The sequence below is a fragment of the Cottoperca gobio genome, chromosome 10 (genome assembly GCF_900634415.1).
Source record: "Cottoperca gobio chromosome 10, fCotGob3.1, whole genome shotgun sequence".
In the NCBI taxonomy this organism is placed as follows: Eukaryota; Metazoa; Chordata; class Actinopteri; order Perciformes; family Bovichtidae; genus Cottoperca; species Cottoperca gobio.
The window spans coordinates 12,261,892-12,289,767 of NC_041364.1; the positions used below are offsets into that span (position 1 = coordinate 12,261,892).

Genomic DNA, 27,876 nt, shown 5'->3' on the forward strand with positions numbered 1-27,876 from the left:
GCGTCGGTGCAGCCTGCCAATCTCAACAGCGGGGTGTTACATTGAGGGCAGCAAGGGGTTAAGCGTGATTGACAGAGGAGTACATGTGTGAGGCGGACTGTGTCGTGGGCTGGTGTCATTCCCCTGGTTGTATTGTTGTGTGTGGCCTTATTGTGTAACTGTGCATGCATCAGCAGACTCTAGAGCAAAAACATGTCTGGTACAGCACGCGTTGATGCTGACATATGCGAGACGGTGTTCTGCAAATGTAGTGGTGTCAAATTTATAGGGTTTTGTCCGTAACCCACCCGCTAGCTGAATAATTACACAGACACAGACACACACACACTCATCACCTGCCAGACCTGTGCATGTAGAGATAAAGCAGCAAATACACTCTCCACAGTCAGACCGTTTGACTGCTAAATAGCAACGCGGGATGGATCCGTCTAGCCCTTCCTTATCTTCCCTCACTTCTTTCACTCTTCATCCCTCTCTATCTCCTCCCCCCACCCTTCTTTCCCACCCTCACTTTGTCTCCCCCGCCGTTTGTGAATCCTCCTAATTTGTCTCTTATTTCTCCTCTCCTCCCTTTTCCTGCTCTTCCTCCTCGTAATTTCCTCATTCCTTTTTCTTTCTCTCTTGCACTCTCCCTGGAGTTTTGTCCTCTCGTCTCTCACACCCATATTCCCCTCTCTGTCTATTCCTGTGCAACAGTGTGCAATCCCTCTTTTCCCACCAGACAGACAAAGAGAGTGACTGAGACGAATAGGAGGGAAAGAGGGAGCAGAGAGAAGCAGAGACAGAGAGAGGAAGATACATAAAGAGGCAGAGAGGAAGATACATAAAGAGGCAGAGAGGAATTGAGGGAATGACAGTCTGGTGGCAGGGGACACACTGCATGGTAGAGAGAGAGAGAGAGAGAGATAGAAAGAATGTAAAATAGGCAGCTTCGGTGACAGCGTAGACAAAGGTAGCTTCAGAGTGCATGTGCGCCAGCTATTTCATTCACACGCTCTCTCTCTCACACATGCATCCGCTCTCTCTCTCTCTCTCTCTCTCTCTTTCTCACTCACTCACACAGTCACAAGCACACACCCTCGAGCAGAAGCAGCAGAGCAGTGTGGGTGTGAGGCAGCATGAGAAGTGAAATTGGTACTTCTACACGTATAGCGGGACTAACTTAATTACAACACACACACATACTGTATTGTGCACACCTTATTATAGGCGGACACACGCACACATACATTAGCAAGCACACACAACTTGTCTGCGATCAGAAGTCAACATGGGTCTCGTGGTGGGAACCTTTTCCATGCAAACCAAGCAGGTGAACTACCGCAAAGGTAAGAATATATAAAAAAATTTATATGATCAAATTTGATTCTCAAACACACTCGCATGATATGCATGTGTTCACATGCATGTGGCTGTCATATGAGAGGAGCACCTGTCATGTTGTGTGTTTGTGCCTTAATGACGGAGTTGTGTATGTTTGCTCTCAGAGTTATGAATAATACACAAGAAGTGCATTATGGGAATGAGCTGAACTTAGAATACTGAGCATTGATGTAAAATTGGCAAAGAAAAATGTCATTCATTATTGGTTTAGGATGCAATCTCCAGGCCATCTGTCCTGTGGATTTAGGAGTGTGTGTGTGTGTGTGTGTGTGTGTGTGTGTGTGTGTGTGTGTGTGTGTGTGTGTGTGTGTGTGTGTGTGTGTGTGTGTGTGTGTGTGCGTGCAGCCGTGCCATTGGGCATGTCTATAAAAGGTGATGGTATTCACCTCTGTCTGCTCTCAAGGCAAACCTGCTTCCTGTCTGCCCTGCTACTGTTTGACAGGAGGAAATTGGCACTGACACTTCACGCATGCATGCTAATGTGTGTGTGTTTGTTTATGGATATAAATAAGTCTGTGCAGTTTTGTCCATGACAATATATACACGCATATAATTTACTCCTGAAATGTAGGAGTCAGTAAGGGGTGGCATACATTTTGTGTTGTGTGGCGACTGTGGCAGCAGAGAGTGTGTATACTGTATGTGCGGAGTAAATCAGTGTGGTGTAATCCGTCAGCCTTTGGCCATGGTCTGTCCTGCGTATGTTGACCTCAAACCTGATGGTTATCACCCCCAGACATCGAGCTATATTCCACCAACGGAAGAAACAAAAAACAGGAGTCGGATCGTGTTTCATCACACAGTCACATGGAGGAAAAGAGGCGGAAATTTGCCCACACTCCTTTTTTGACCATTAACCCTGTGTGATGGGAAGTGATATCATGTAAAACAGGGTGTTAGTTACATATGCTGTGACAAAAACTGTGGAGGCGATGTGACGTAAATTATGGGCTGTGAATTCTGTTTATGCCTCTCTGTGTTTTCTGTGTTATACCTGTCAAACACTACAGTCAGACCACACAGAGTGTTTGAAATAGCTGTAAAAACACTTTGGAGAAAGACCCTATAAATACAGGCATATATAGCATCCTGCGTGGGCTGTTTATTTTAATTCCCGATCTGCGTCTCATTTCATTGCATGGCAACAGCTCTCAGCAGATACTTCAAATCTGTGCAGAGCAGATATACTTGAGGCACATTTCAAGGTGGAGCCTTAAATATGAAACCTATAAAAAGATTTCTGAGACAACAGAGAAAACACACGTGTCAGCCATGTTGTCCTCTAACCCATTTACTAGTTGGGGGAGGCAACAATGCTTATGAAGCAACTGGGATGTATTTGTTGGCCCATTTTACACAAAAGCTCTCCCCTAGTTAAGGTAACCTCTAAATAGCAGCCACTTTGAAGTTTGTACTGTAAGGATGTGAGAACGAGGGCGATAGATGAGTAAAAGTGGGAGTGAAAAATTGAGAAAAGTTGAGGAGAGGAGACGAGGTTGCTCCTCAGGGGGCTGCTGTGTGTGTGTCAGTGAATGTGTGTGTGTGTGTGTGTGTGTGTGTGTGTGTGTTTCACCATCTGCTGCTGTGTTATAAAAAGTGTCTTAATGAAAGCAGGGCAGGATTCATTTTGTATGGAAGGTTGGCCCATCCTTGATCACCACCCAACATGAGGCAACAACCAGCTTAGATGCACCCAAAGTTAACTTGCTGAGAATGCAGAATTTTTTCAGGATAAAAACATTATTTATGAGAATTGACTATACATACTGTTGCGCTTAACAAATGTAGAATAGCAGTGGTACAAAATCCTTTATTTACGAACAAAGAACAGGCCCCTCTGTCTGCATATAACACAGTGCAGTTACGTATGGTGATTAAAGAATAAAGATGTAAATATTTATCAAACTGGTTTACAGAGCTACTGCTCAGGACAGCTTCATAAATGTAGACAACAAACCAGTATGATCACTTGAAAGAGAAGCAGGGGCTCTTTAGAACAATGGTTCCCAACCTGGGGGTCAGATGTCTCCAAATGGGTCTCAGGATAAATTAATGTCTCAAGAGGTTCACACAATGATTAAGAAGAAACATATTTTACTACAGAGAGAGTAGGATGAAATGCAATAAACCAGGGAGGCATGTTGAGATGATATATGCATCTTAATCACTAAACCACCAGGATTCCTTATAATTATTGCTTTTCTTTTAAAATGGTGCACAGTTGCATATATATATATTCTAAAAATAATTCAGTTATTTTTACAGACTACGTTGTGTGATGTGACTCATGTCATGTCAGGTCACGTGACATTACATTACATTTGTAATTTTTTCAAACCATGATTTTGTGCATTTCTGCAAGCGTGATACGAGGCTAATATGACATGTATTTACGAAATGTACTTTGAAACGTTGACATTCAACATATTTGTGGTTTTGCAGAAATGTACAATGCTAAAAATAATTCTGCCGACATGTTTGGTTATAAAGCTATGACAAGGGGTCGTACATAGACAATGATTTTATTCTAACGGGGCACTGGTCAAAAATGTTGAGCACGTTTGTTTCAGAATGACAGGTGGCAGGGTACACCTTCCACATCATCCTTTGGTGGTTCTGAAAGGTAGAGCAGGCCGGCTGTTAATGGCAGGTTTGGGGGTTAGATCCCCAGCGCCTCCTGCCAATAGTTTGAATTATCCTTGAGCGAGACACTTAGCCCCAATTGCTCTCCATATAACAGGCCTGTGCTGTTCATAGTGAATCAGAGGCATTCTGCACAGAGCTTTGATATAAAAGCTCCAAACAAATGTTCTAATCAGAGCTTTTTATAGTGATGAATTGACTGAAGTGAATTCAAGAGAGTCACTGTACAAACTGAAGTGTTTTTGTTTTTGGTGTGGCTTAGAAAATGAAGCCAAACTGATGCTGTGGCCTACATAAAGTCACAGCTTTCCCACTAGAGAAGCCAGAGGCACAGATATTAACCAGTGTCCTGATCAGCTCATATTGTCAAAGGTTAGCGTTAAGGATTTAATCTATATGTATCTGTCGTCACCTGGGGTAAAAAATATATTTATCCACTGTCACTGTGCACAAACTACTCTGCACCTGTGAAATATTTCCCAGCGGGTATGTTATAAACTTCACAAACCTGCACGTTGCCAGCACATTCATCTCCCTGTCTGTTCGCTCCATTTGTTTTTGCCTCTACTTTCATTTATCTGTACTCCCTCGCTCTGTCTAGTGAATTTTCACCCTCTTTCTCTTTGTCTTGCTCGCTCTCACCTCATTTCACCTCCTCATTTTGTCTTTTATGTGCTCCTCCCTTTGAGTTTTTCGCTTCTATTCCCCGAGCCGCTCTCTTCTTGATCTATGGCTATTCGGCTGCCTTTCCTGTTTATCTTGGTTTTTCTGTCTCTCTCCATCTGTCTCTTCCAGCGCTCTCAAACCTTCACATCTCTCTATGTTCCCGAGTTTTAGCACAGAAGATAGCCTTGCCCTACTATTAGATCACTCTAGCTGCTTTCATGTGGAGTTTTAGTTTGGGGCCGGCGTGATATATGTAAATATATGTGTGTGAGTGTGAGTGTATGCTGGAGAACAAGTGTGTTTGGTTCAATGTTTCCATCTGCTGCAGGGCTAAATAGCTGAACGAAGAGGAGCCCTGCTTCTTTAATAGGCTTTACAGTTTACACCCTTCTCTCTCATCCCTGCACATCAAAAGAAGTGCCCAAAAGAGCCAATTAGGACAGCAAAAGAGCTTTATTAGGCACATGACAACATGAAAACAAGTTACTGGTTAATCCCATGCCCGATGCATGTGTGTGTTAGTGTGTAATTTAGTATGAGCATGTGATGATGAAATTGTGATATTACAACCTCATACCTCATAGTTCTTTACACTCCCGTATATACTAGATTTTCACAGGAAGCATCATTTCCATTTTTACAAATCTGCCCGTCATCTAAGATCTTCTGTCAGTGTTTGATCTTTCAGTGTTGCAAATTAAACCCACGTTAGAGCATTTTATTAAATAAAAAATCCATATACTGAATAAATAAACATAGTTAATTTGCAGAATATTTGGCAGGCAAATGCTTTGCTGACTTCTTCAAAAATAAACAACATTTTCCATGCAATTTATCTCTGTAGACCGCTCAGCCCTTTGCTTACCTTCAGGCCTGTGTAATACTGGAGCCAATGAGAGAAATGCAGATGATGAATATAGATAGCTACTTAGCTCTGACTATATGGGCAGGCCTATATGCACAATTATGACAGCAGTGACGCACACCACTTGAACTAAATTAATGTGAAATGTGAAATGAGACTCATACTGTCAAAGTAGCATTACCACACGCACCACGACAAACTGAATTTGAAAATGTTTTGATTTCATCTACTGGACATTGAAAGTAAGTTGCCCATTGAGCATATCGTTAGTATAGTTCTAGTAATCCATTGAGTAAAACAAAAGAGGCAGTGCAACATAAATAAAACACACAAACCTTTTTTTCTCACACTCACTTTTGCTACATATTGGAAAGTGTTGTGTTGTTGTATCTAAATGTTATATATTTTATTTTATTTACCTTATTTATTTACCATTCCCATACTAACCTGTACAGTATTTGTTTGATACAAACATAAAGGGGGTGGAGGTTATGCAAACACAACAAATGAGTCATTTCTATCTACATGTTTATTACACTAATTAAGCCCTACAGGAACGGTTTTATGCCTGTAAAAAAACAACAACTATTTTTTTACTTTTTATGTGGGGCAACAGAGGAACAGAAAATAACGAATCCGCTAATTTCTCACAGAGCTGTCAGTTTTTAATATTAAGCATCTGTTTACTGAGGGGCACGTGTCGAGTTTGGTTTGTGACCTCTGAGAAATAAAGATCTGTTGCTGTGTGAAAGAAGGACTGAAGAAAGATGAACAGCTTCAATGATCTGCTACTTACCGTGTGCGCAGCAGGAGTTTTATTGCGCCTGTACATGTACATTTTTGAATTTTGAATTTTTGAATTTTTTTATATTTTTGAAAAGCTTAGAATCTCGCCTATTTTAATATGGAGATGAAAATCACAACAGCGGTACAATCAGCTCCTCAAACTAGCAAATACACTCAAAATCAAAATCATAACTTTGAGCCCACTTACCTATAGCCTCATAAATATCCTCTTTTCAGCAATATTTTGAAAAAGACGCTCCTAAGGCATTGCCAGATGTCCACACGTTCGTTTCCGGGAAAAAGATATCCACTGTGAACATCGTCACATCGATAAAAGTCCATGAACAGGTGTTGCAATCTGTGAAATCAGCTGATCGATTTTTACATTGTGTGATCATAAACAGTCGTAACTTAATATCTCGTGCGCTCATCACGGTTCAGACACATCCTGGTTTTAGCGCGGGCTCTCAGCATTAGATTGACACTTCATTTGAGCCAATCGGAGCTTCGATGGGTTTTTTTACAACCTTCATGAGCCAATGAGTGTCAACTTGATAAGAAAGTGCCCACCCTCTTCTTTTGTTACAGACTGACCCTGGACCAGCTCAGTGTCCTGGTGGTGCGCGCATCGTATAGAAAACGAGTGCCTCTTTCGTTAGATGCGTCACTTCCCATGGTTTGTTTTTTCAAAGTAAAATGTATTTCCAAAATAATATTTATTATTTATTGTACAGAAAAAACATAAAAATATTAGAAGAAAATGTCTTTATACTTCACTTACTCCGTGTGATTACTACTAACAGAGAATATGGGTATATAATAGTTATTTATAAATAGATAAAAATAATATTTATTAATAAATATTATAATATGTACAGTACAGTTGGTGTACGCCTTGTGTTACTCTTAGACAAACCTGTCTAATAAATTACGTTTTTATCCTTTTTATCTGAAATTTGGTGGTGAACTTGATAACACTTGGTTCTATGTTTCTATTGTGTATTTCAGCTCGGGACTACCAGCTATACCCATCTTCAGACATCTTTTTCAACAAAGAAATTCTGGTGGAGTGTATTTTCTTCAAATTCAGTATATTCAGACCACTATTACTCAGTGCCAGAAGCACTTGGAGTGATTTGCACTTCTGTTTTGCAAGAACAATAAGAGAGTTATCTTTTGAATGAGACCAAACTCATGCAGCTGGTGCAAATGGTTGAAGAGCAGCTTTCAATTTACTTTGGGTATGTCGTTTGTAGGTATTTTCGGGTAAATTCGCCCACCTTCTAAGAGGCTAGATAAAAAGTGAATGTGTAAGAAAAAATAAGCAATTGAAGTCATTTATCAACGCTGACATTCAAACAGTATGTAGTGTTTCTGTTTGTTTCACTGCGCCGCTGTTAGTGTTACAGAACAATGTGACACCGTCCGGAAATGACACATTGTACGTCATCTGACTCTAAGGATATGTGTGTGCTTGTTGTTTTGCTGTAAATAATGCATGATGCGTCATCGTGCCCTAATAAGCATCAGGTCAGTGACTCATGGTTCCCAGTTGTGTCATGCACTTGATATACATCATAATCATCTCTACACGTGTTAAAACGAACAGAGAAATGAGAAATTTACAATTCAACACTTTTCTTTTTCTTGAGCTGTGGGGCTGCAGCTAACATTTTATTTGGGCGATCATTTTTTGTCTTGGCATTCATTTTCCCCTGATTGTCATTATCTAATGTTTGTGCATATTTTTGATTGTAGTTGTTGTTTTAGTTTCAGAGTTTCCATGTTTAACTAGTGGGCAAAATTCCCAAGGTGGCCTATTACAATGGGTTGTTTTAACGGTCCAATGGGCCAAAATACATTCTGTAGCTTCAACCCTATCGGACTGTATAGGATAATTTTACAGCTATGGGTCTGAAACGGTTAGGAACTTCCCTTCTTAGCCTCTTCAGTGACTTCACTCTGAGCTCTCTCTGTTCCCCTTTCAATCCTGCCGGAAAAAACCTTTTTCAACAACCTATTCAATCAAGAAGAGTATTTTCCTGCTGCTCCCTCCCTCGGCCAGTGTGAGGGTGTTTACATCACGTCCCATGTCAAACTAGTTAGCTTTGAGAATAATGGGAGAGCAGAAACCGTGTCGAAGAGGAAGACAACTCTTTTCCCTTTTGCCTAGCCGTTCTCTCTCTGTCTCTCTTTAGTTTCTCTCATCGATTCCCTCTTTAATCAATCTCTATCTCCCATTCAAACTATATCTCCTGCTTTCTCTCACTCCCCATTCTTTTCCCTATCTACACATCAATCTCTATTTCTCACTCTCTCCATTCATCTATGTCCATACTGTGATGTCCTTTTTTATCTTTCCCCCTTTCCCTAGATGATGACAGATCAATAGCAGAGGCTCCTTTAATTATTCCGTTTTTCATAATGTGATGGTAGCCTGCAAGAGACTCAGCGTGCATCCACTAATAAAGATACAGACGAGCCGCTGGGTGAGAAGTCATTTGGACAGCACTAGATATTACTATTGATTTTCCTAATAGACATGTTCTTGCCTGTCCAAAGCCACGCCACCCCTGATGAGTAATTGCCTATGCCTTGTGTGCCAACAAGACACTGTCACGATCGACTCCTAATTTATAACTGTTAGAATGAACCTGTTCGGAAGAAAATGGTTATTTTTTATGTTGCAGGCCTGCAGGTTAGCACTGAGGTCGGTCTGAATGTGCTGCTTTGTGAGCTGAGCTGATTTTCTGAAGCTTCCACCGACGGTTTAATCTTAGTAAAGATCTTATAGAGTGTCCTTTTCTCTCATGCTTGCTCCCCCATTTTCTTCTTCTTTCTCTTTGTTTTTCCATCCCCTTCCCTGGAAAATTTGGGGTTTGCATGTCCCACTTTCTCTCCTCTGCCTTTTCTTTCTTGCGATGCCATTCGCCCACTCTCCTGCCTCCTGTTACTCACTTATTTCTCTTTCTTTCCTTCCCTGCATTAAACTCTAATCTCCAGCTGGAAGCTTTCCTGGTGTGTTTCCTCCTTCTCCTTCTTCATCTTTCATTGCCAAATACGTATGTTTCTATCTCTGCCTTCGCTGCTTTTTTCCTTCCTTCTGATGTGCTGCCATCATACCTCTTACTACTTTTCCTGCCGTTTGCTCCTCTCTTCGTTCTCTTATTCTCTTTTTCCTCAAAAGTGTGACAGTTTTTTTCTCTTTTTTAAAACGGTCTGCAGCCATTTCCTCACATGCCTGCAGGGAAACACCTGGCAATTTGGCAATGTTGTACACACAAACACAAAAACACTTGCACATACACACTCACTCCAACCTCTGGCTCTTTCTCTTTGCTCTAGACAGACTATGAAATGATTACTAGAAAGAGAAACATTTTTGTCAGTGTGTGGAAACTGGCCTGTCAGAGACCAGAGGGAGATATGGAGGGATGGAGTTTTGTGATTGGTACAAGCCGGGAACAGTGTTTGAAATGACAAGAACACTAGGCTGATTTATAGGAAAAGATGGGCTGATAAAGGTCTAGGCCGTATGCCTGGGGAGAAATGTATAGATAAGAGAGGGGAGAGAGATGGATGGATAGGGTTTAAGGCTAAAGATGAAGTAGGGTTCAGGAAAGATGGGGAGACATTACTTTGATAGCCTGTAAATTCCTATATGAACATTACAGGCAGTGTCTTATATAGCAGAGCTAGCAGGGTGTCTGTCTGTAGCAGACATTGGTCATGCTCCATGGTGCTGCCCGCTGTTTAGAGTCCACAGAGACCTCATCCTATAGTCAGCCATTCTTTCTGCAAATGCAAATTCTTGGTGCATTTGCAGAATGTATGTGCATACATATGTGTGCTCCTCCGTGTGTGCAAGCATGTGTGTGTGTGTAGGCAGGGTGAAAGAATTACTCCCCACTGCTGTCCATTCTGTCTCTCTCACTGTTGCACAAAAAAACTCACACGCTTCCGAGCATTCATGAGCAGATTTTCACAGAAACAGATTGCAGATTTTATACTCACCAAACTAAATCTTTCCAGCTAAATCTTCCCATATGGCTTCCAAACAATCACGCCTCGTTCATTATTCACCATCAGCAGACAAAAAGTGGCCCATGTTTGAAGCAGTTGCCACATTTGCGGAAGCATTATTATTACGGATGGCTGGCTTGATATAAAAGGACAGCGTATCTATTCTCCAAATTGACTACTGAAACCTGGCTGTAAAACTTGACATATGCATCATTGGCAGAAGCAAATGCAACTCTATTAGACGTTATGTTTTGCTCATATAGTTGCAAAAAGAAGATTTGAAATGTATTCACCCTTGAAGAAAATTGTAACTTTGATTATAGTTGACAAAAGCATTTCTGCATGTTGTGTCCTCGGGCTAGCAGCTTTTATATCTGAAAGCTCGGGTCAGTGATGAGTGGATAATATCTGAGCATCTAGCAAATTCCTGTTGAGTGTGAATATATTATCTGAATGCACCTGTTGGGGTTTTGGAATGAATAAAATATGTAAAATATACTAGACCATGAATTAATTAATAATTAGATTAATAAATATAAACGCAATTACCATTTCAATGTCTAGTAAAGGTTGAAGAATTTAGGAATACTTTGATAGTAGAGGTTGGCAGAAATCACTCTTGTACAACTTTAAACACACCAGCCTGTATATTGTAAAAAAGCATTTATTAATACGACAATAAAGGAAAAACACACAACATCTAATTCAACTCAATTCTATCTACAAAGTAAAGAAGAAGAGTTGTGCATCTCTGTGTGTGTGCAAGAGAGATTGAGTGTTTGTGTGCGTGCGCCGGTCCTGTGACCATTCCCACATGCTTGTGTACACGTGTAGGATTCGACAAAAGACAGGAAGCGGTAGCTTTGAATCGTAATCTATGAGTTTTGCTATGTTTAAAGGCCAAATCACAAAATATTGTGAGATCGTAACATTATATGATAATGGCGCCGGGTTTGGAAGATGGTAAGTGTAAACAATACTTAACACATCAACCTAAAGTTATTTTGCTCAAAACCAAATCAACACATGTACAACCATTCACAACAGTATAGCAGGCATGTACTTGCTTAGCTTTGTAAAGCTAATGTATACTAATTAATATACTATGTGGAGGTTTGGTCCATGATTGCAACGATTACTTAGCTGATGTTGCTGTCTGTGTTGTGCTTCAATCACAATGTGGCCATGCCTTAAAGCAGTGATTTTTAACCACTGTGAGAAGTAGGGTCATTTTCTCATAGACTTCTATAAAATCTGACCTCTTTTTGCCTTCTGCTGGCCATAATAAGGAATGCACGTTATAGGCACTCCCACATTGGCTTAACATTTTAGACTCGGAGGTTGCCCCTTGAATTGTGAACATTATAAAAGTAGACTTTATGGCAGAACAGTTGTATTGAATTGCCGTAGAGATTGTAGGCTTGTAGAAACATTTCTGTCAGTGTATGGGAACGGGCCTGTCACAGAGCGGAGAGAGATAGAAAAGGGATGAAGATTTGAGATTGTACAAACAAGCCGAGCACAGTGTTTGAAACAACGAGAACACGAGGCATATACGTTTGCAGATATTTATAGGCAAAGATGGGCAGATAAAGGTGTAGGCTGTATGGCTGGAGAGAAATGTATAGATAAGAGAGGGGAGGGAGGTGGATAGATTAGAGATAGAGATAGATTGTAGGCTAGGATTGTAGGTGTACCTATTAAAGTGAAGATAGATTGAATATGGCAGTATAACATTTTGAAATGGACCATTCCGCATTTACTTTTGATGCTTTTAATACTTTTGTACATTTAACTTGTAATGGATTATAGTGTGATTTTGTTACTTTTAATAAAATTCCTTAGTACTTCTTCCACCTCTGCATCCTTGATTTACGGTTTGTACGTGCAATGTTTGCCTGTTGTACGGTCACAGCACACGTTGTTTGTCATCTGTAACTATCTTTGAATGTATCTCTTTGTACTTCCATCAAGTTGGACCGTATACCTTGTTTGTATCGATTGAGCTTTAATTAAAATGTGACTTCATCTGGTGTGTGCGTGCAGCTCTCACAGGGGAGCACACACTCCTGCAGTATTATCTGACACTTGTCATGATCCTTCTATTTCTACCGTATTAAATATCTCATTCTTCTCATCCCTTGCCTTTTCCTGCTTTTAATCTCTCTCTCTTCTTACATCCTTGACTTTAAGCCTTTTCCCTCCGTTCTGCTGTCTTGCTGCCTGCCTGTCTGTCTCTCTCTCCTCCTTCCTTTCTTCCTGCCCTGGGAGCCAATCTGCCACCACTCACATACTCCCTCCATCCTTTTATCCATCCCCTGTTAAAGTGTGTGTGTGTGTGTGTGTGTGTGTGTGTGTGTGTGTGTGTGTGTGTGTGTGTGTGTGTGTGTGTGTGTGTGTGTGTGTGTGTGTGTATATGTGGGGGTATTATGGATGGATGAACAGGAATGATGGATGGAGTGAATGGAAGTGTTGATGGATTGAAGTGGCCTTTTCATGAACAAACCGTGATGTTGAGCAAAATCAGAAATGATGCGCGGGGCTCTCTTTATAATTTTTGTCACATACACAGATTTTCCCTTCACTCCATAATTCATATTTACCTCTCTAATCAATATCTCAGGCTGTATCTATGTGCATATGTGTCCTCCTACACCTAAACATATGTGTTTAGGTGCAAATGTAACAGGGCATGTTTGTTGTTTTTGTTCTCCCTGAGCCATTCACAGAGTTTTATCATTTACAAATCAATGGGTACACTCGTATACATTTATAATTTAGTGAATCAACATCCTGGCGATTTCATACTGAATCACTGATGCTCTGCTTGGCTCGTAGCTTGCGGGTGTAGGTGGGAGGGAGCTAAAGAGACAGAGAAGGAGAGAGGGAGGGAGGGAGGGAGGCTACAACCCATACTGAAAAACAAGGAAATTGGAGGGAGGGAGATAGAGAGTGGGAGCGTGTGGGGAGAAAAGAGGGAGAGAGAGAGAGAGAGCAAAAGAGAGGAGGAGCGCCGTGAGATGGAGTGAGAAAGCGTGAAGGAGGGATGATAGAGAGAGGGGTTTATGCCAAGCAGCCATTGAAAGAGGAAGAGAGGGAGGGAGAAGAGGATGAGAAGTGGAAAGAGGGCGAGGGAGTGTTTATGTGCGTACTAGGCGTCTAACACGTGACAAAAAGAGATACAGACTTCAGCATACAGACACGCTTGTTTCCACGACGACGACGGCAAACATGGGGGCTGTGGTGGGTTCGCTGACCATGCAGACCAAGACGAGAAGGTTGTCCAGGGGTGAGGGAATACACACACACACATGCCCTCATAAACATAACGCACGCACACGTATGGACAGGAAAACTTTTAACAACGTGTTTTATTGTATCTCGCAGACACACTCCAGTACAAATATACCGCGCACGTACGCGAGCTGCAAACCAAAGATTAATCACTGCTGGCGTTCAGTTAAAACGCAGTGAAAGAAAGAGGGCATATGGTTTATAGTGTGTGTGTGTGTGTGTGTGTGTGTGTGTGTGTGTGAGAGAGAGAGAGAGAGAGAGAGAGAGAGAGAGAGAGAGAGAGAGAGAGAGAGAGAGAAGGAGACACCAACAGGTGTTCCCAGAGGAAAAAGAGCATCTTTTTATTTCACAAGAAAGTTCTAGTGTATGTTGTGATTGTTGTTGTCCTTATCTTTTTTTTGACAGAGCAAACCGATGTAGTGTGAAATAAAGCTTCTTTGAGTGTGTGTGTGTGTGTGTGGGTGTGGGTGGGTGGGTAGATGTGTGTGTGTGTGTGTGTGTGTGTGTGTGTGTGTGTGGGTGGGTGGGTGGGTGGATGGGTGTGTGTCGCTCTGTCTGTCTGGATGTGTGTGCAGATGTGGGCATCGACGCTGGTAGACACACACACATGTCGAAGGTATTTGTCACTCTGCTCACACACTGCTTTTCCGTCTTGCTGTTACCTTGGAAGCACTGTAGCCATGGCAACAATAGATGTCAGTTTTAGGGTGGGTGAGGGGGGAAGGAGGGTTTGATGAGATTGGAGTATTCCTAAGTAAGTCAAGGCCATGTGAAAGAGACTGACATAGTGAGAGATGCAGATATGCATATTTTTTTATTTTTTTATGAAGACCTGTTGCCTGCTAGAAATGTTTTATTCCCTCGTTACTCATTTTTTTAAAAGCATGTAAACCACATTTATATAAATCTGACTAATCCAAACTGGCTGCTATAATGAATGTTCAAACTGAGCAGAAGACTAGTGCCAGAGTGAAAATAACCCATATTAATTGTGTACGGTCATTTAAACTTATTTGTTGAGGCAGGCTATTATCGTTTTTTCACTGCAAATTAGACCATACAGGACATTTTCCGAGTGAGTGCATATGCCTCGTTTCATCATTTGAATTTGCTTATTTCTTTCTCTCTCCACAAGCACAAAACATCTTTCCCCATGGATGTAAAAAAAGCAAGGCGTACATTTGTTGCTAGTCTGAATAATGAGGTGATTGTAGATTTACTCACATTGTGCAAATCTGACCAGTCCCGGAAATGAAAAACACGCATTTTTACCTCCACGAATGCAGAACACACATGAGTGAATGGGATGTAGAGCTGTGGATTTGGAGGTTGTTTGTAATTCTGGTGTTGTGTTGTGGTGCTTGAGCGTCTCTCTCTCTCTCTCTCTCTCTCTTGCTCTAACATGTTGGCTGTATGCAGGATTAGTACAGCAGGGCTTGCATGTGTGTAGCCTATTCTGTGATGTTGCAGATAACTTGTTATCCGGGATCATGACACTGACAGCGACACTGAGAGGGAGACGATGCACGGCTGTAATATTGTGAGATTAGATTCCTACAATGATTGATCCTTTGAGCACAAGCTCATCACTGTGGCCTGAAGAAGAAAACAAATAAACCTGCTTCGCCGTGTTTGCGCCCCTTTGCCTTCCTGAATATTTTCATGCCCGCTTGTCTGTTCTGTCTGTTTTCATCAAGGATGCTTGTTGTTCTCTCACTTGCTTTTTCTGTCAAGTGTTCTTTTTTCCTGACAGTCTTTCTTTGTCCGTAGTTTTCTCCCACCTGTTGTTTTGTCGGCCTGGTTTAGTCTGGCAGGCTAGCTGCTATTTTCCTTCACATCTGTTGTGGTGGCCTCTGACTACTCATCTCTCCATCAATATTCTCACCTGGCATTTTTCTCCCCTCCCAGGTGAATTTTTCATTTCTTTGTCAAGCCCCTGTATCTCTGTCTTCTTCACTTACTACCTGCAGCAATGTTGTCTCAATCTTCTCCCTAGGTCCTTTCCTTCTCCGTCACTCCTCTGCTTGCCTCGCTTATCTTTCTTTCTTTGTGCTTTTTGCTTCCTCCCTCCCCACCCTCAACCTTTTCGTCTAGCTCTTTTTTCCACCGTTTCACATCTTTTTCTCTGCCATTTTAGCTATCTGCTTTCTCCTCTCCCTGTTGTTTCCCCCTTTTCTCCCTCCCACCCCTCCCACCCCTTACACTTATTTCTCTTTATCTTTCCTTCTAATTTTCCCCACCACACTCTTGTATGCCACCGCCACAAACTGCTCCTGGCACCCTCATCTCCATACCTCTCTTTCCTCTTTCCTCTCTTTTATGCCTCCATTCTTTCTCTCATTGGCTTCCTTTCTCTATCACCCACGCTCCCATTAGCTGGTATGAGTGCTTATTAAGTCATCTCGTCATTCTCGTGTCTTGGCATCTAGCAGTGTGTGTGTGCCTTTTTGTGTGTGCGTGTGTGTAGTGTGTACTTCTGCAGATTCTGAGTCTAGACCTGTATTTACTCAAAAACTCAATATTGGCATGGTAATACGTGTGTAAATGAACAGTATTTGACACACTCTTTCCAAACATAATCAGCAGTTGCACACTAATGAGGACGTGGCATTAGGTGTGTGTGTGTGCGTGTGTGTGTGTGTGTGTGTGTGTGTCTGCCTTACATGCACACAAAAGCACACCACTGCAAACACCCTCTAGCACTTCAGTCCTCATTCACAGTCTATGGGTAAGTAAGCAAACAGATTTGTGTGAGCATGCAAGCATGGGAGTGTACATTGTTTTATGCACATGGGTTCTTAATATTTTATCCTTGACCCTTGAAATACTTTGTTCATGTTTGTCTTGTTCAAGGGTGTGTGACTGAATGCGTGAGGCTCTCTACATGTCCAACTGTGGGTTTATGTTTGTGTGTGTTTTCAAGCAGAGCAAGTCATTGGAGTTTCAGTGAAACACCCACAGGCCACTCAGGGATTGGGCCCGTGTCCACTGTTCTGGATGTTTAATGTGGAAAACAATGCGTCCCAGAATGAGAGCTTGAATTCACACTTTTGAACATGATTAGGTTGTGCAGCTTTTGAACATGATTAGGTTGTGCAGCTTTTGAACATGATTAGGTTGTGCAGCTTTTGAACATGATTAGGTTGTGCAGCTTTTGCATGGTGTAAATCGGACGGTTGCGGCTGAAATCTATTTTGAAGATACTTCCTCCATACCACCAGGGAGCCCATGGCCAGTAGAGTTACTCCTTTCTTGGAGAGAGCTCATTGCCATTATAGAGGCCGGTGAGAGCGAGCCCTCTCCATCGCCATCAAAACGACAGATTAAGCTAATTCAGATTATGCAAATGACACACTCTCTGCCAAGGATTACAGGACACTGTACGACAAGGAAAGAGAGAGCATAGCAGAGAGAGATTCGAAGGGAGGATTCATTGGGCGACAGAAGAAAGGAAGAGCTAATATTAAATACGAGAGCCAGCAGTAGTTACAGGAAAGATAGGAGTTAAATCCTGTTTCTGGGCAGGAAGAAGTGTGTGAGTATTGATGTAAGAGGTATATTTTGTGACAGGGGGCTGGCTGCGGAGAGTGACAGTCTTTTCTTTGCTGACAGTTCAGGTCGCAACTTAATGCTCTAAACAAACTCAAGTTCAGGGTTTTTGCCACTGTCAAACTCCATTCAGAGCAATAATATAGCAGCAAACAACTACTTGCTATTGAAGCTTGTATGCTATAGATAGGCCCTATAGTGGAGTAATGTCTACCTTAGCAGAGAATGAAGTCACACTCCCTCGTGTGCTCCATTGACTAGCTAATAACTGCCAAAACAGCAACAACATAACTCCCAGCCTCAGGTTTCCCTTCACGTTAACACAGTTAGCTCTGTCCGCACTGTTGCCGTTGTTAGCACTGTTTTCCTTGTTAGCAACATTAGCTGCTAGCCGCTGACTTGAGATCCGGGTGGGGGCCATCCCTCAATCATAGATAGGCTTTAAACTCTGTATAGAGATCCTTTAAATAGTAAGTAGGCCTACGCCCTACAAGAACTCAATTATACACTGCTACTTATAAATGGTGATCTTATCTTTTTAAAAGACGATTCCTCACTTAGAATCTCTACACTGCAGTCAGATTCAAATTAATTTGTATCTAAAAACAAATCAGAAAACATAATACTTCCTGTGCACTTGGACTGGCAGAGGATAGCAGGAGCGAATCATCCACTCCCTAATATCCATGAATGGATTACGGAACTGACACAGTTCCACTGGGTGAAGAGGCCCCTTAGCAGGAGCCTTGCTTTGAGGTGACTATTATTAACATTTTTAGTTTGAAAGTCACAGCACTCGGTCAAAAGAAGGAATAACCTGATCACATTTATTTTCAGCTGATCACAGACCGGAGCCTGCCGCTATCGCTTATACCACTTATGATTAGAAAAAAAGAAAATGAATACATGTGAAATTCATGTTATCACTTGGAAAAAGTCAAAAAGCACCTATGCATATATGTGAAAACATCACGCTTAAAATGTAACATGTTCTGTGAAATATTTAGATGTGATTTCTACATTTTACATGTGAAATGTCCGAAAAACCATACGTGCCTAGTGTGATTCAATCTCATTTGAATGGTTCTCCACATGTCGTCTCTGCTTTGCCTTGTTTTTATTGTTCCTAATTTTAGCATCTGTCTTTTTTCTGTTTGTATTTTTATCATTGCACATTGCAGTGCATCCTTTTGTAGAAAATATGCTATATAGATCAAGTTTTAAAACTATTACACATAATAATAACTTAAAATAATAATAATGTGATCATTTCTTTTCACATGGGCTTTTTTTTGTAAGTACACAGGCCACATGGCGATTTCAATCTGTTTTGAATATGTTTGGCATAGTATCCTACAGAACTCGTAAACTATCTGTGGAAAGGAGTGTCAGCGTGGATACACTGTGACAGGAAGCTTTTTTTGTTCACCGTGTTGTGCGTTATACCATGACAGAAATGTTCTGATTGGTCACAGTGAGAGACAGCTGAAGGCTGATTACTTGAACAAACACAATATACACTTAATCATCCTTAACAAGTGATGTTTACACTACTGAGCGTCTTTCAAATGACTGGCAAATTAAATTAAATGCTACTCTTGCCACTAAATTTAATTTTACCCAGTACTGCCGCTGTAATCCCAGAACAGTAAATAAAGCAGACCTTCCATTGACAACTCTGTGGGAAACCTCTTGATACAGCAGAGCGCCCTGCAGCCAGCGAGTCAGTGGCTACGCTTCAGCTCGTTGGGCAATCACAGCTCCTTTTTACAGTCACATTAAGACTATGCATGGGTGCCAGCTGGACACAGTGCAGAGATACTACAGAAAATACCCCATGGTTATTTCATCACTTCATGCTTTATATTTTAAGAACATAGCACATTTGTTTGGACAAATAATGACATTTTCATTCAGTTTATCTTAGTTGGACTAAACATATCATCTAAATCTGAACTCACACATGCAATGAAATGTACAACACATCTGTATTAGAAACTGTGAGCACATTAATGTGTACTAATCCTTTTGTGTTAGTTAATGCTGCCCCCTGCTGGTACTCACAGGTTACAGCAGATGAATATTCTCAGTCAGACACATTACAATATAAAAACAATATAAAGTGTCTGTATAGAAGTGTTTACATCTTAGAGTAAGTCATTTTAAAAGCTCAGTCATGTTTAGTTTGAAAAGTCACTTTTTAAGCCTTTGTTTGTTTTTCGGGGCTGACTGTGTGTCTTGTCTGACACGCACGCACACACACACACACACACACACACACACACACACACACACACACACACACACACACACACACACACAGAGTTACCTGTTACAGGACAAACACATACGGTCGTACAGTAGAAGGTGAGTTTGTCCTTAGTGTGCTCATGTCGGACCCTAAAGTTAAAACTCTGTTCTCAAAGTGAAGGACACAGTAACTGTAACAGAGGGGGAGTAAGGATGGGGACGGGGGACAGAGGGAGAGTTAATGGGAGAGTTAGTGAGATGGAGGGAAGGTCGGGATAAGAGAGCAAGATGCTCTAGGGAGTCGAGAGACAGGGTGATGCAGGTGAGTGCTCATCTCACTGTAGCAGAAGGAAGGATGGATAGAAAGTTTAAAGGCATGAGAGGGAGAGAGAAACAGAAGCCTACTGTAGTGAGAATTGGGTTAAAAGCCGGTATAGTAGGTTTAAAAGTATAGAATACGTTTGTTCTTGCATATTTCTTAATGTTAAAAGTCCAGGAATTAAAAAAGGAACGCTGGAACAAGTAAAGGAATAAGAGAGGAGTTGGAGACGCAAAGCTTCTCGAGGGGAATGGAAAGAAAGAAGTTTATTAAAATGGAAAGAGAAGAAGAGCAGAGTGAGAACAGTTTACATACTTTAGCCATCATTCTTCTGTGCTGTGGGGCCGTCAAAATGCTGCACCTACTGGGAGTCATCACTGTAGAGGGTGAGTCAGTACTACAACTACTATCACTGTATCCCGGCTCTCGCACAACCGGCAAAGTCGGAAGGAGGTTGTGTTGTGACTGCTGCAAGTTATTGAAATAATAATAGAACAATCGATCTGGATTAGTCATGTGAGAATGTTAGATATGTGGAACGTGGATTATTTGTATTTAGCTGCTACTTTCTGAGAAAATAAAATGTAAGTCATGAATCAATGTAATGTTAGAAGCTGCAGACTGACTGTTTGCACTCTCAACTGCGTGTGCTGTAATTCATTCTGGACTATTGTCATTAACTACTCATTGTATAGGGTTTCTGTAGAGGGCTTGCATATTTATTTTCTCTGATTCAAACTATGCAGTTATTCTCTTCTTTCATACCCAGTGAACATTGCTCGTACTACAATGTGTGTCATCCAGTATACAGAAAACGAACTGAAAGTTAACAATGATAATGGATAGATATGAAAAGTAATAACAAATGACATCACTTGTTTTCATCTCACAACTTTGATTATGTGTGGATACTTTCTAACCAGGGATTTTAATTTACCATATATACCTATTTGTTTTTGTATGCTGCATTTATTGCATCATTTTTACCTATTTCACTTTTTTACTGCATGCACATACAGTATACCTTGTCTTTGTACATGCTTACATTTCCTTGACCTGCTGACTAATGTGATCATAAGTTCAGTGTTATTACTATCTGAGAATAATGGACTGAGTGAAGGTGTAGAAAACATGAATATTAACTGAACCTGACTCACACACTTTGCCTCGAAGGACATTACATCGTGAATAACATATTTATATACAAAAGGATCTTAGTACGGCAACACTATTAGATGCTATACAAAAACATGCTTATTCAAATAGCAAAGTGTTTGGTGTAACTTGTTCTCTTCTTACTTTGAGATGGGACGTCCTGAGCTTTGGTAGTTTTAGCATGAAGTGTGACAGGTGCCATTAAGACTTTAACATGCAATCACTTTAGGATCTTTGTTGAGAATGCATCTACAAGAATATGTGCATGTGTATCAAACCTTTGCTATGTGTCTATGTTTGTGTGTGAGTGTGTGTCATGATGCAGCAGACATCAAATATACCTGCAAACAACTGGGATTTGTGAATAATCTCACCTTGAGCTATTTGTATAAACCTCCTTCACCCTAATGTGAGAAACACTGAACTGCCTGAGTGATTAAACGGATGGCCTTCAGATGTGTGTGTGTGTGTGTTGTGTGTGTGTGTGTGTGTGTGTGTGTGTGTGTGTGTGTGTGTGTGTGTGTGCATGTGTGTGCATGTGTGTTCGGGGAAAGGAGCTATATAAAGAGACTGCTTTGCAACTCAACAGCAGTTATACAAAGTCACCATGTAATAAAGCACCCACAATGTAGAAAATTAGAGGGCACGGTGTAATAAGATGGATAACATAATATAATCGTATCAACATGTACAAAGACACCAAGATCAGCATTTTAGATTACCTACAGTGCCACATTAGAATAAACGTTCAAATGGATGCAACACCATAATTGGCATTTAAATGCAAACCCACTTTTGCTTTTAAATCATGTTGGCAGCACTTTATGCAGTTATTTACATCAACAAGTCTGCTGATGTATCAAATGGGAACTCTGGACTGTTGACTGAGGTTTAATTCAGCAGTGAGATGAAGTTTTCATATGGCAGAAATGACGACCTGCTGCCCATGATTCTCTGAGAGAATAGATGCGATGAGGTAATGGTGTAACACAGCTTTACAAAGCGCTAATGGCAACACGGATAAAAATATTTCTATTTCAAGACTGTTGATGTTTCAAAACCTGGAGTGCCAAGGACACGGCACTCTGTGTCACTTCATTAAAGCAGCTCAGTCATAGTATCTGCGTCAGACACTATGACTGTAGCAGCTCCCATTCAAACTACTGTCTGCTGTCCGGTAACAGAGCAATAGTTAACTGATGGCCGTAATTTGCAAGTCAATACTAAGAATACAGAGGAATTCAGTCCTTTGGATGGGAAGCCAGCTCTTACTAATGATTAGAGTCCAACAGTTTTATCTTCCAGAGCAGAGATTTTCAAAGTGGGAGGTGGGAGCTGAGATGGGAAGTGAAAACATATTACATTAGTTATCAAAAGAAGATCAAATAGAATAGCCTAAATGTGTGTGATTTGGTTAAAGAGATAGTTCAGAGATGCAGTCGTTTTGGGGAATTTTCAGAATCTAATACACGCCTTAGGACAGACCTTTGTTTATGTGGTGTCGTCTGAAGCTGTGTCAAAGTAATATTAGGCTATCTTGGCTGAATTGTTGAGTGTCTATGGGATAAAAGAATATAATCATGATCCCACAGGCGTCCAGGAATTGAAATTTAGCAAATAAACTTGGGTGCGCCTTTTTTCCAAGCTTTGTCTGAAGGGAGGCCCATAGTCTCAGACTTGAAAACCCCTGCTCCAGAGCAAGGCACCTATCCATCACTCTGAAGCAGGAGAAGATGATAACCTCTCTCAAGCAAACACAGCTGGACATGTTCAGACAGAATGGCATCTATAAAACGTTTCCTCTTATTAACCACCGGCACATTTTCTTTGTCTAGCATTTTACTACGGCACATTATGACCACTTTATCATATTCTGAAATTATATGACTATTTCTATTAAATTATGCACAGTTATAATATTATGTGTAATTATTACATTGTAGATTGCTTCAGGGAGTATGTGGGCACTCATGCAAATGTGCATGTGCTTTTATATCATGTTCAACGATTGGCACTGTGAGCTTCTGTGTGCGTGTAATTGTGTGTTGTCTCAGAGTCAATGGTTTGTCCTCTCTCCCCTCCCCTCTGGCGAGGAGAGTAATGAGTTGTTAATGATCGGGCCGGTGAGAGGAGGAACATGGATGTGATAGACTGACCTCTACCTCTCATCCTCTCCTCTCTTTATTCCCTTTACAAACCACAGTCTTATTAGTTATGTCTTTTCTAATGGAGTAGATAGAACATACTTAAAAAACTGAGATCATTTGTGCAGATTATTTCACTTTGTCCCTTTGTCTGTCAAAAAGTCCACTTCCTTCCTTTCTATATTACTTGGATTTTCTATTTCGCTGTATGAATAACGTTAAGGAATATTGCTTTATGTTTCTTCAGACAAAAATGATGATGACTTGGAGATTACCATGGTGTGCCATCGACCGGAGGGACTCGACCAGCTGGAAGCTCTAACCAAATTCAGCAAAAGAGAGCTCCAAGTGCTCTACCGGGGCTTTAAGAATGTAAGTGACTGTGCAGGTTTACTTCAGTTGCTCATAGATACATACAGTACATACCAAAAGTGTCCATGTGTTGATCAGTAGATGACTTCACCCAAGAATTCTGAATTATGTTAGAATATGTTTTAATTCATTTGTGAATAAAAAAGATTTACTACCGAACATGAATCATTCAGTCTCGTCCTGGCTCATGCAGTAACCCGTCTATAGCAACCCCAAGAAACTGTACAGCTTAAAGCTAGGTTAGGACATTTATTTTAGAAGCCTTTTTTGTTATGTTATTTATTTGTTAAAATGTGGCATCTGTGGCTGTCAGTGGACTGTAATAAGCAATCATTACATTTGGCCCACATGAAATGATTGGATGGACCACCATCGCGTGTCTTCATACCTTCCCACGTAGCTGTACGCACTCTGCCAGTGCACTCATTGCGCGTGACTGGAGTCTTCCACAAGGCTGGGCAGACAACATCTTCCAATAATAACATGCTAGCTTGACTAGCTGTGAGTACTATATATATATATATATATATATATATATATATATATATATATATAGCCTGGTTTGTTGTTTAGGATCATTATAATAATGTTGGGTGTTTTCTTACATGTGAATGACACTTGAGGTGCTCCCTATCGCTCTCTCATGGACTCTAATGTCTCATGTGTTTTAGGAGAATGGCTTTGGGGGGAGGCCTGAAGGGAAGGGCTGGGATTTTTTGGGTTAGATACTTTGGAAATATAACTCTTGCTGGTTTCTCCAAAGTTGCCTACCCAAGCTTTAAAGTCCACGCAGACATGAAGGGATCAAACATGATCTGTGTGATACATTCATTGACACTGACGCTTCTATGAAAGCATATAATCCTGCCAAATATCTCTTTTTTTGGTTGCATAATGCTCTGATGAACACTTGGTTTGAAGTAAAGACATAATACTTTCTATGATATCAATTAAGTGGTTTTACTGGTCACCTTCAATCAATTAGACTTCGATCCAGCACCAGTAGCTCTCCACAGTATCAGTTTGTCATTATCTAGCCGCTAAGTACAGGATACATCAAGGTCATTGTCATTGATTTAAAAAGGAGCTCATGGTACATATTTATATTGCTGTTCTGTAACTACAGTATATTTATTGAAACATTCTGTAAAGATTTGATGAATCCCCCAAAAATATTCAGATTTCATTGGTCTACTAAATAGTTTTGGTTGAGGGCCATCTTGGGCTTCAGGCTGCTATTTGGTGATATTACACACAATTAAAATACAAACTTTAGAGGTTTAACCAATCGCCAGTCTCCCATGAATGTTGTGTAATCTCTCCTTGTTAATCCCTCCATCACCACTCTTTCTGTCTCCCCCTCTCGCTCCAGGAGTGTCCAAGTGGCGTTGTGAATGAGGAAACATTCAAGCAAATATACTCCCAGTTCTTTCCACATGGAGGTAAAGAGAGTGTGTATTGTGCTGTTTGAGTCTATACCTGTCCATGTCTCTATATTGTTGCTACCCTGTGTACTGAGAATCATTTTCTTCTTCTTCTTCCTGCAGATGCCAGCACCTACGCACACTACCTGTTCAATGCGTTTGACACAGCACATAGTGGCTCCATAAAGTTTGAGGTTTGCTTGATTCTTTCTTTTCAAGTAACATTCTTGTTTTTACTTACAAAATAGCTCTCCTTTGTCAGTTTTTTATTCTGTCCTTTTTGTCCCCTTCAGGACTTTGTAACAGCTCTGTCCATCCTGCTGAGGGGCTCCATCACTGAGAAGCTAGAGTGGACCTTCAACCTTTACGATATCAACAGAGATGGATACATCAACAAAGAGGTGTGTGTTGTGTGCATGCCTAATATTCATCATTTCTCCAATTGTGGTTGTATGCATATTGTGTTTGTTGTTTTATGTTTATCTCACACGTCTCATTTGAGTGTGTGTGTGTGTGTGTGTGTGTGTACACTTGTTCTGTTTCATAGGAGATGACAGACATCGTCAGAGCGATATACGATATGATGGGGAAATACACTTACCCTGTCTTGAAAAATGACGCTCCCAAACAGCATGTGGAGGCTTTCTTTCAGGTAAAAACATCTGAGTCCTCTAATAAAAACGCTAATCTAATAAATATAATGTATATTTCTGGAAGCAGCAACAGCAGAAGAAAAGCTGTGTAGTTAGCATGAAGTGGAAACACCACTAGCAAAGAGCGCAAAGTAACAAAGAAAATGCCATAATGACACGATGGCATACTCACAGAATAGGCTACTGATTTTAGTAGGGCGTCTATTTATTTACAAACTGCGTATGTATCTTTGATGAATATCTTAATATATCTTCCCTGACACACCTTTGACAAATGTATTGACAGTATGTGCGTTGCTCTCCACAGAAAATGGACAAAAACAGAGACGGTGTGGTCACTCTGGATGAATTCATCTTCTCTTGTCAAGAGGTACTCTTTTCTTTTTTTTCTTTAAGTTAATTTCTCTATTACATAACTTTAACTTTGCAGAAGACTTTTTGACATGTTACCCCAGGAAAAGCACAGGTGTGACTGATTAAATGAAAAGATGGCTGGATTCCACTTATAGAACAGAGCCATCGTTAATGTTATTAGTAACACCTGTGCTGTTCCTACTGCGACAACATGTCTGCTGTGAAAACGGCCCTATTGTAGCTTTTAAACAAAATGTTAAACTATTTTAATTACTGAGTGCAAGGCCTTGTTTACTCTGTTTCTTTGCTTATCTTCCTCCTTTGTACGTCTCACTATACTGCCTATTAATTATGGTCTTTGCCACCTTTTAAATCAATGCGTTTGTTTGTCGACAGAGATCACTGACCAACATTTTACAGGCTTTTACTGCCCCCTAGTGGCCAGTAAACTGAATTAAATGGTGATTGTTAGATTTCTTTCTCCTCACGCTCAGCTTTTTCATTTTCCATCTTCTTTGTGCAGGATGAAAACATCATGAGGTCTCTACAGCTCTTTGAAAATGTCATCTAGACAACAAAGAAGAGGGAGACGGTGCAAAATAGACAGCACAGAGCGAGAGAAGAGACGAGAACGAAGAACAAAGTGAAGGAGAGATGAACACACAAGTGAAAAGGAACAGCGGAGCTTGTAGTTGAAAGGAAAAATGGATCTTGTCGTTTTTTTGAGGGACGGTTGAGAGACGAAACTTCATGGAATGCATCTTTCTGAAACAAATCCATGGCGACAAACGTTTTGGAGAACGTGTATTGGACTTAAACCTTTCATCTGACCTCTGTAACCATTTACCTCGCCTCCATCTCCCTCGTTTGTTGCTGTTGTTACGGTTACTGTCACCTCAAACAGTGTGTATTTCATGGCATTGTGTAAATACTGAGTCTCTCACATTTGGTCAAATACTTTTATGAAACGTGTAAATTGAACCACATTAACAAGCAGGACTGGAATTCCTAAAAGCAGCTAAGCAGTGAGAGGCTTAAATAATAGCTGTTTGCATCATGAATTTCTGTGTCAACACAACAAACATGAGCGTTATTGTGAAGCATGCAAGACAGAGGCCTGTGGCATATTCAACACGGGCTGTGTGCCGTAAAAAAAACTTGGTGGCAATATACTCGGCTAAGTGCGTACATTTTGGAAGCCACGGTCTGGGTGTAGCATCGTACAGAGCCACCTCATCTGTTTTCAGAGTCAATTCGGACACAGGCCTGTAAAGGTTTGCAGAGCTGAATTTAACCTCAGCCAGCGTGCAGTCTTTTGTCTCGTGACAGCTTGCAGCGGTCGTCTTTACACCAACTGTGTGTTCCAGTGGTGTCGGTCAGTGTTTCAATGTTGTAACGGCTCCACTGTAGATATTTAACTGTTGTATTTGTGGCTTCATCTCGCCGTGTCTTGTCTGCGTGTTTCTGATTCTGACTATCTGTCTATCTCTCTGTCAAATTATAACTGTAATTATTCTATCTGACACTCATTGTTAAATAAAGAGTCCATTTAGAAGTTTAATGGCACACAGATGCTGAGTGACACAGGAATGTGCATGTGTTTGTGTGTGTGTGTGTGTTTGGTTTCTGTTTGCCTAAATATAAATGTGATTTTTCTAGCATTTAGCTTCATCTTGTGGACACTAGAATCAGTTTCTGCCAGAGAGGAGAGTTTTGTCGTCAATTCTGTCTGTTAAAAATGTTGACTCAGAGCCACCAACCGTTCACTGTGAGGGAGAGACAAGAGAGGGGAGTGAGTGGAGAAAGAATAGAGGAAGATGTGAGAATAAGACAGAAGACGAGAGAGAGAGACCTTGTCACTGATTCTGAAGGAATGGAAGCCATGTTTCGAACAAGAGCCATCGTTTTTGAAGATTGAGCAGGACAAAAATACAGATTTATAAATGATTTACTGTCATGCCCACTCACTGTGCTACCAACAGTTTAATAAAAAATC

At 40.8% G+C, this 27,876-nt stretch overlaps 1 protein-coding gene across 2 annotated transcripts; it reads left to right on the forward strand.

Annotated features, from left to right (window-relative positions):
- Positions 1 to 1,076: 1,076 nt before the first annotated feature.
- On the forward strand, positions 1,077 to 27,859 carry kcnip1a (Kv channel interacting protein 1 a). 2 transcript variants are annotated; one of them, XM_029441992.1, is made up of 8 exons: positions 1,077 to 1,328; positions 23,325 to 23,449; positions 24,822 to 24,891; positions 24,997 to 25,067; positions 25,167 to 25,274; positions 25,421 to 25,525; positions 25,834 to 25,896; positions 26,404 to 26,463. In XM_029441992.1, the coding sequence occupies exons 1-8, from the start codon at positions 1,271 to 1,273 to the stop codon at positions 26,449 to 26,451; spliced, it is 648 nt and encodes a 215-aa protein (XP_029297852.1). In that variant the 5' UTR covers positions 1,077 to 1,270; the 3' UTR covers positions 26,452 to 26,463. The 2 variants fall into 2 exon arrangements, with proteins under 2 accessions (XP_029297852.1, XP_029297851.1); XM_029441991.1 differs by lacking the exon at positions 1,077 to 1,328 and adding an exon at positions 13,498 to 13,655 and having other exon boundaries at positions 26,404 to 27,859.
- The last annotated feature ends 17 nt before the right edge of the window (positions 27,860 to 27,876 follow it).